This window comes from Amborella trichopoda, chromosome 2, assembly GCF_054954075.1.
Source record: "Amborella trichopoda isolate Santa Cruz 75 chromosome 2, AtrichopodaSantaCruz75HAP2 v2.0, whole genome shotgun sequence".
Classification (NCBI taxonomy): domain Eukaryota; kingdom Viridiplantae; phylum Streptophyta; class Magnoliopsida; order Amborellales; family Amborellaceae; genus Amborella; species Amborella trichopoda.
This window is the reverse complement of record NC_142337.1, coordinates 1,640,313-1,649,929: the sequence shown is the minus strand read 5'-3', so window position 1 is coordinate 1,649,929 and position 9,617 is coordinate 1,640,313. Positions and strand designations below refer to the sequence as shown.

At 35.8% G+C, this 9,617-nt stretch overlaps 1 protein-coding gene across 1 annotated transcript; it reads right to left on the bottom strand.

Moving 5' to 3' along the window:
• Window positions 1–8,976: 8,976 nt before the first annotated feature.
• Window positions 8,977–9,318, bottom strand: LOC18427241 (glutaredoxin-C1). Its single transcript, XM_006836294.4, has one exon. The coding sequence runs from the start codon at window positions 9,316–9,318 to the stop codon at window positions 8,977–8,979; it is 342 nt and encodes a 113-aa protein (XP_006836357.4).
• Window positions 9,319–9,617: the final 299 nt, after the last annotated feature.

Below are 9,617 nucleotides of genomic sequence, written 5' to 3'. Positions count from 1 at the left end.
TGGGGCTTTCGAACTGTCTTGCCCTACAGTACAATTAGGTAGGTTTGCATTTCCATTGGCTTAAGGGGTTTCGAGCGGTCTTCCCCTATGGGGTTTTTTAACTGTCATCGCCTACATTTCCATTGGCGTAACTCTGTTTGGCATACATTTCCATTGGTTTAACTCTGTTGTCTAAAGTTTGCATTTCCATTGGCGTAACTCTGTCTTCTAAACGAGAAGAAGTGCCAGTCACTTTCTCCAAAGATTGCTTTAGCTTGCTTTAACTGGAATTATAAGTATTTATACAAAATGAACCTAAAATCAATTACAGGAGAAAAAAAAGATATATTGTTTTTTTATTTTTTTTGTTTTTCACTAGCTTGTTCTTCACTTTTAATGACAAAGCTTAAAGACGATCAGTTTATGCAGAAAAACTATTTTGTTGGGGCTGTATCAAAATGGGTTAACTCAAGAGAAATTGGCATTTATAGGGTAATAAATTGGGGGAATAGTATTGTCTGATGCACATGACTATATGAATTATGTGGTCATAAAGTCATCAACATCCGATCTATAAGTCGACTGGTCATGGAGAAGATATATGCAGTCGTGAGAGTCATCACTGTCCATTCAATGTGTTTGATGGTGATGGAGCATCAACATTCAATCTATAAGTCGCATGGTGATGGAGATGATATATGCAGTCATGAGGCTCATCACTGTCCATTCAATGGGTTTGATGGTGATGGAGAGAGTAGGACCCCAAAAAGCATGACTTGAACACAATCAAATTATAGAAAAATTACATTGACCACAGGAAATATAGCATATGGATGACAATAAGAAGTATATGCAGCAAAGGAATTCAGACTATAAAAGAAAGTATAGTATATGGATTACAGAGAAAATACAGACTACCAAACCCGCCTATTGAATTCATCAAAGCATAAAAGGAAGTTTCTTTTTGCAAGCTAAATTGTATCTCACAATTCTATTTTGATTTTGTTTCTTTTATTTCATCAATTTAACCATGAAAACACCTTGAAGCTCCAAAGGAATGTAAGCAGATACTCATGGACTCAATTCATAATAACCAGAGTTCACTTCAAACCATCAAACTCACACATTAAAATTTAAAATATAAAAATAAATAATAAAAATTCATAACAACATAAAAGGAAGCTCTTTTTGCAAGCTAAATTGTTTTTCATGATAATTTTGATTTATTTTCATCAAATTACTAAAAACAATATTAATTGTAACGGACCTTGAAGCTCCATCGGATCCACTCTTAAACATTACCTTGAGCAGTTATATCTGCAAGAAGGAGGTAGGAATGTGAAGAGAGTGGAAGCACAATTCCTCATGTGTCGGACCAAATCGATAACCCATTGGAAGGTGCTGCGGCGGTGGAGTGATTTGCTACCCCATAGCTATTGATTCAATGCTGCAATTAAAAATAAAAATTTTCAAGTTTTAGGAAAAAATTAATTGAAAAAAACTGGACTTTATCGGAAGAAAAGTCACCGTCTTTTCACTATTTTAAGCTTGTATAGGTTCTTTCAATTTATCAAGCATCAGCTGATGGAAATTCTGTTGTTCTCTTTTCCTATCATCCCTTTCTTTAACAAAAATAGAGGGTTTTTTTTTTTAATACAAAAATACAGATTTCCTATTAATATTTGTGCACAAGTTCTGTTTTAGGCTAAGTTATTGGATATGTACTAAATGTAAATTTCAAGTTACCTTATTCATGTCCATTAATTTTACCTAAAAGCAAATATTTAAAAGTATAAAAAATTAGGATACACCACTCAAAGTTCTAACTGTTAATTTAAGAAATAGTTAAGAAAATCTATGAGGAATTTGTCATAATTCTATATAAGAGGCAATTACTTTGTTAGGACAAATGGAAAGGATCAATAGCACTCCATGTGAGTCCATATTGACAAGAAAACCTTATTCATTATGACACTTTGTTATAAAAATCGAAGGATTGTTATTAAGTAAAAGAAAATCAACAGGTCCGGGTCGGTTGCTGTTGGTGGTCCGCTTCGGAACCATGATGATACTGTTCTTTTTTCTTATGCTGGCCTTACCGTTCTACTACGGCTAATCAAGCAGAGATCTCTTCTTTTACGTTCTACTACGGCTAATCAAGCAGAGATCTCTTCTTTTCTACAAGGATTACGTATTATTATTGATAGAGGTTTCTACGTATTTCTTAATGCATTAATTCCTTTACATAGAGTCACTTTTATCTTCTCTACGTATTTCTAATGCATTAATTCCCTTGATATAATCTGATGCTTGATAAGCATATATTTAATAAAGAACTTATAACATTGTAAAACAAAAAAACAAAATAGGTCCGGGTAGGACCCGACCTAAAAATATAAGAAAAATATTTAATTCTATTCGAATAGTATGTTTAATATATACTTGTATTGTTTAAATATGGTAACTAAAAATATATAGTGATATTTATTTAAATATTAATTAAATTATTAAAAATTATTTAAGCAATAATAAAACCAATGGTTTAAAAAACGGATCGGTGACCCGGATCGGGCATCCAAAAAACCGATCCGGATCGGCGAATCGGCGATCCGGATATGGAATCGGGTGAATCGGTCAGAATAAAGCTTAAAAAAAATTCGAAAAAATTATTAAAATTCATTATAAATATTTTATTTTAGGAATTCAATAAAAAATGAGGGTACTCCATTAAGAATTTTCATGTTTTTGAATGAATATGCGAATATTGATATGTTCTTTCCCTGCATAAACCGCCATTCAGCATTTAATTTACAGTATTTCGTGCTCATCCCTACACTGTTGCTGTTGGGACTCGATATGTGAATAATATGGCTGGGATAGGGTGGCCTCAGAATCATCATCTCTCACATTTTCTCTTTGAATAATATGGATTAAAAAAAAAAAAAACAAATTTTCAAAAAAATCGATCATGGATTAAAAAAAAAATCACAAATTTTCAAAAAATTCTATCATGGATTACAAAAAAAATTCGATCATGGATTAAAAAAAAAAAATCACAAATTTTCAAAAAATTCAATCATGGATTACATAAAATTCGATCATGGATTACATAAAATTCGATCATGGATTACAAAAAAAAACAAACAAAAAAAAACAAAAAATTCAATTGTGGATTACAAAAAAAGAAAAAAACAGTTCGATCATGGATTACAAAAAATTCAATCATGGATTACAAAAAACTCTATCATGGGTTACAAAAAAAGCAAAAAACAAAAAATTCAATCATGGATTACAAAAAAAAAAACAAACATTTCGATCATGGATTACAAAAAAAAAACAAACATTTCGATCATGTATTACAAAACATTTCATCATGGATTACAAAAAATTCTATCATGGGTTACAAAAACAAAAAAAAAAAACAAAAAAATCGATCATGGATTACAAGAAAAGAAAACAAACATTTCGATCATGGATTACAAAAAAACAAAAACAATTCGATCATGGATTACAAAAAAACAAAAACAATTCGATCATGGATTACAAAAAAATCGATCAAGTATTACAAAAAAATCTATCATGGATTACAAAACAAAAAAAAAAAAAAAAAAATTCCGTACGGGACTCGCCGATTCCGTCACTGTACAGAATCGTCCGGTTCTCTCTAGAACCGGACGATTTCCGATTTTTTAGGCGATCGGTCCCCTTTTCGCTATTTCCGAGTCGACTCGGCGTTTTTTAAAACACTGAATAAAACTATTCAGGTCGGGTATACGTGGATCTGGACTTGACTCATTTGGTGCAATTCTCGATCCCTTCCCAAACCCAGGTCGGGTCGTGTCGTGTCGGGTAGGGTCCGGTCTTCAAGTCCGGGTCCGTTCCCACCCCTACCATTCTTGAACGAATGTTAATGACGTGCTGATATACATCCTAAGAAATTTAGTAAATATATTACAGATTTTACTTCTATATAGGCAAGAAAACCACATTCAAACAGAGAGTATAGTGAGAAAAATCGAAAAATTCTTACAAAACCAAAGTAAGCTATACTTTAAAAATCTAAATATTCTTCCAAAACCTCGTCTAGATTTAAAAAAAAATTAATGGAAAACATAAAATCTAAATATTCTTAAAAAACCAAAATAAGCGATAATTACATAAAAGATAGTAGAAAACATAAAATTGAAAAAGTAACTTCAAAGTGCTCCTTTTTTTTGAGGAACAAAAGCCTCAAAGGTTACTTTCTTAAATCAAAAAATCAAAACTAAACAATTTTATTTTTATAATCCAACCCAATCACTATTAAAATTGGAATTACCTTGTTGTTGGTCGCCCCCGATATGTCAATCATGATTTATAAGCAATAAATCATAATGGTAATATATTGTGTAGCACAGACGATTAGAGTATGGTGCACTTCTTATACACCACTAGGGTATATATTTTCCTGTTCCTCTTTCTTTTGCGGGATCGCTGGCTATTCGGAATAGCCATCATTGGCCTTCCAATGTCCGCTCGGAGCTCATCGTTTTGGTCGAATCCCATTATTGCATCTTTTCTCTCTCGAAGTGAAGAAATGGTATTTTCCATACTTGCCATTGCTCTCTCCTGTCAGAAACAAAGAATTTCGATATGAGACATAAATCTTTGCGAATCTTTTCGTAAAGATTTATGTAACATGATTTCTAAAGTAATATTTACCTTATTTTTATCAGAAATAGCTAGAAAATAGTTCATTGTAATCTACCTTGAAGATCCAAGGCTTGTAGTGATAAACATTGAGTTTTGAGATTATGTTTTGTAGGGATCTTGATAACCCATTCGCTTGCGAAACTGGGAATCTCAAACACTGGGATCTCACCCAAAATCGTATACATGATTGGTTAAATATGAAGTAGATGAATACAATTATAAATCGACTGTGAGAAATAAAGCAAACACAAAAAGGCCCGTAGGGCTACATCCACGGCATCGGCAACTAGAAATTCTCTACCATGATGAATATGTTACAAGAGATAATACCTATTTCTAAAAAATACCATTACAGATCTTTCCTTCTAAACCTGCTCTCCAGACCGAGCAACACCGTTGATCAACTTCCCTTTTCCCACCATAATACCGCTACCGAAAAGATAACATTGAGTGCAACCGATAGACTTTCTCTCTTGGTAAGTGAAAGTTGACCAACCCAAAACTCATGGGAATATTGCCTCTCTATCTCGGAGGCATGTCTCTCTCTCTCTTGGATATCTATCTCCATATTGGAGATCCATTCCCATAACCCCCAAAGGGGTGACCTTTAAACGATGTGTATTATGTCATCTTTATCTCTCTTATAAACATATCATTTTCTTGCGTATCAATAAAGTTAATTTTTTATTTCCCATAATACTCTAATCTTTAGAAGAAAATATAGGCATGATGATTTAACTATCACCAAACCCAACAATTTCCATCTTGATTGCAAAATCACCATAATTGCCTTGACAACATTGGATAGATTTCTTTATACTTGCCTCCATTGTGAAATTTTTACAAACACTTTGTCTTCATATATGTCCACCTCAAACCATAGATATTTTTTTATTTCTTCTCACTTGCCTCCATTGTAAAATTTTCACAAACATTTTACCTTCATATTTCTTCACCTCAAACCATGGATATTTTTTTATTTATTTTCACTTGCCTCCAATGTGGATTTTTCAAAGACACTTCACCTTCATATTTCTCCACCTCAAACCATGTATCCATAAAACTTTGTCATTCTTCGTTTTTGTAATATAAACATTAGCCTCGTACACACCTTGTGCTCTGATACCAATTGTAGGGTTCTTGAGAAATCCTTAGCTTGCGGAACCGAGAATCCCAAACACTGAGATCCCACCCAAGATTGTGTACATGATTGGCTAAATGTGAAGTAGATGAATACAACTATAAATCAAATGTAAGAAATAAAACAAACACAAAAAGGCACACCACAACAATATAAGATTTACGTGGTTCACCTCATAGGGCTACATCTACGGCCTCGGCAACTAGAAATTCATTATCACAATGAAGATCATAGTTTTGGGTTATAAAAGATAATACCTATCTCTAAACATCGGTAAAAGACTATCACTAATCTTCCCTTCTAAAGCCGCTCTCCCGACCGAGCAACATCCTTAAGAGCAACAAAGAAACCTTTTGCACCGTAATACCGCTGTCAGAAAGATAACCTTAAGAGCAACAGAGAAACCTTTTGTCTTTAGAAGTGAAAGTTAACCAACCCAAAATTCATGGGAATATCGCCTCTCTCTTGGAAGCCATGTCGCTCTCTTGAAGACCCATCTCCATATTGGAGATCCATTCCCATAACTCGCAAAGGGGTGACCCTCAAAGGATGGGTATCATGTCCTCCTTTCACTCTCTTATAAAGATATCATTTTCTTGCTTTCCAAAAAATTCAATTTTTTATTTCTCATAATACCCTAATATTTAGAAGAAAATATAGACGTGGTGATTTACTGATGACCAAACCCAACATGTTTATTGGTAAAGCCAGAATTGAGCATATTCTTGAATTAGTGCACACATAGCTCTGTATCTGTAGGACGAAACCGAAACCCGATTGGAAATCACATCTTCATTCGTAATTTCTATCTCTTCTCTTTGCTCCTCCATTAGAAGATTTCTAAAAGTTAAAAGGAAAATAACAAGACTAAACCTACAAAGTTTAGAAAGAATAAACTATGTAGAAAAAAAGAGAGAAGAAAGAAAAATAATGAAGGTTTAATGAGAAGTAACTATTGGGAGGAGGAGGAGGAGGAGGAGGAGGAGGAAAGGAGATAAGCAACTAAAAATGGGTTGTAAATTGATAAAATCAAGAAAGAGAAAATAAATCAAGATCCTCTCTCTTAAAAATCTAGAGAAAGAAAATAAAATCAAGATGTGTATATTTATATATGTTGAGGTAGTCTTAATTGGATAATGAGTAATTAGGGGGAGAGGGATAAAATCAAGAGAGAGAAAAATAATTCAAGATGTGTATATTTATATCAGTAATGATTTTTCACACCCATGTATGTAGGAGACTCCAAAAGATCATTATTAAATTTGGTAGAGATCTTTAAAAAAAATTATCACATAGGTGTGGGATTTGACTTTTTTTAGAAATCTGTATTAAATTTAATGATGATTTGAGTCCTACACATATAAATATGATAGGGTCTCGTAATGCCATTGTCCTATTTATATATACAGAGAGGTAGTCCTAATTGGACAAGGAGTAATTAGGGGGAGAGGGAGTCCTAATTGAACCAGGAGAGGAGAGAATTAAAAAACAAAATTTGCGCCACCTTAATTAAACGATAAAGGCCCTTGATTTTCATTCTTTTGATTTCTCTCTTTTCATTTTTAATTTGCATTACCCTTGTTTAAATTTTCATTTTCTCTCTCTTCATCTTTAATTTGCATTATCCTTGTTTAAACTTTCATTTTCTCTCTCTTCGTTTTAGTGGTCATCGCTGGTCAAAGGAAGTTGAAAACCACTGGCGTCACGCGTGAAGAGAGAGAAGCTTTACGGCTTTACCCTTTCGGATAGATTCATACAACACAGAGAATGCCGGGTTAAAATTGGAAAAGATAAAAGCCAAAAAAAAAGAGGGTTTCGGCTTCGGAGATAACGCCACGTGGCAAGACGGTCAACTTCCGACGGCGATTGCGCAGGGGCGATGAAGAAGTTGATCGTCCAGCCACGTGGGTCAGTCGCTTTATGACACGTGGTGCGCTCGCTATTCGTTGCTGTTTTGTTCGTTATTGTTTTGACAGGCCTGATGTAAGAGTATGTGCTAGAGAGAGAAATATGAACCTGTCTAGAGAGAGAGAAGAGGAGCAAAGTAGAGAGAGAAAGAGAAACCTCTTTAGAGAGAAAAAGCAGAGGAAGGTAGAGAGAGAAATATAAACCTGTCTAGAGAGAGAGAAGAGGAGCAAAGTAGAGAGAGAAAGAGAAACCTCTCTAGAGAGAAAAAGCAGAGGAAGGTAGAGAGAGAAAATGAACCTCTCTAGAGAGATAACGGCAGAGGAGCAAGCTAGAGAGAGAAAGATGAACCTCTAGAGAGTGAGAAGAGGAGCAAGGTAGAGAGAGACAGATGAACTTCTAGAGAGAGAGAGAGGAGCAAGGTAGAGAGAGAAAGGGGAGTCAAAAACATGCGGAAGGACAGAGAGGTCTTGACTGCCAGAGAGAGGTGGAAGGAGATGAAAGAGAGAGATAGTAAGGTAAGTCACCAGTTGTTCTCAAATCTAGAGAGAGAAAGAACAGAGTTGCTAAGAAGAGTGCTCAAGGAAGAAAAAAAGAGTGAGATAGAGAAAGAAAGCTCTTCACTGCCATGTCGATAAGACAGTAAGAGAGTAACCACAAACTTCAGAGAGAGGTGGAAGGAGATGAAAGAGAGAGATAGTAAGGTAAGTCACCAGTTGTTCTCAAATCTAGAGAGAGAAAGAACAGAGTTGCTAAGAAGAGTGCTCAAGGAAGAAAAAAAGAGTGAGATAGAGAAAGAAAGCTCTTCACTGCCATGTCGATAAGACAGTAAGAGAGTAACCACAAACTTCACTAGAGAAGTTGTTCGAGAGAGAGAATTTGTTCTCAAAAAAACTTAGAGAGAGAGAGACGTGATGTTTCATAATTATGTATGTTCATAATCGATATGGTAATACCAGTATTCATCCAAGTATAACCTGTGTGCAATTTACACTGTATTCAAAAGCTACAAATCGAAGAGAGAGATTTACTTCAATGTAGAGAGAGAAAGTACCAGATGGGATGACTCTCCAAAACATAAGACAGAGAGAGAAACCTGCACCAACTTCCTAGACAGAAAAAACGCCTACTCCTAGAGAGAGAGAGAGAGAGAGAGAGAGGGACGTCCACTCTCCAAACCTTTGAGAGGAACAGAAGGACAAAGAGAGAGAAGTTTTTATGTACAAATCAAAAACTTGTCTATGGCTCTCTTTCTCTCTCTACAACCAAAGCGCCCCAGCCTCCTTTAAGAGGGGCACAAGACCGCCACTGATATGGCAAGCCACCACTCTCTCCAGCCCGCCGACAAGCCGCCCCCCCACAAACACAGCCGGCAAGGCCACCTCCACCCCTCCAGCAATCCGGCAGAGTGCCGCCCTCACCTCGTCGCCACGCCACCCTTCCTCTATCTCGTGCACCGCTGGGCTCACCCCAAGGCTCGAGAACAGGCTCCTCGCCACATGGCACATGCAACACCCTTGGTCGCTGAAGACAACCACTGCACTTTCGCCGGCCACTTGCTGAACCCACTCGTCCATGCCCTGGCTCAAGCCTAGGTCCATCTCCGTTGAGCCCAATCTCAGCTGCATTTTGTTATTAGATAGGTAGAGAGAGAGTGGTTGTCTACTATCTGCTCATAACATTGATTTATATAGGGAAGGGGCAGAGATTGTAACGGATTCTTTTAAAAACAACAAAGTTGTTTGCAAATGACGGCTCTCTCTCTCTCTTAAAATGACTACGTGTTGCTTGAGCTTCTCTCTCTCTCTCTCTCTCTTTAAAGAAGTGGGTTGGCAATGACGGCTTTCTCTCTCTTCTCTCTCTCTCTCTCTCTAAAGAAGTGGCTTGGTGACTAATGAGC

Excerpts from the sequence above, each read along its gene's own strand:
- LOC18427241 (XM_006836294.4), bottom strand. The coding sequence starts at position 9,318 with ATGGACCTAGGCTTGAGCCAGGGCATGGACGAGTGGGTTCAGCAAGTG.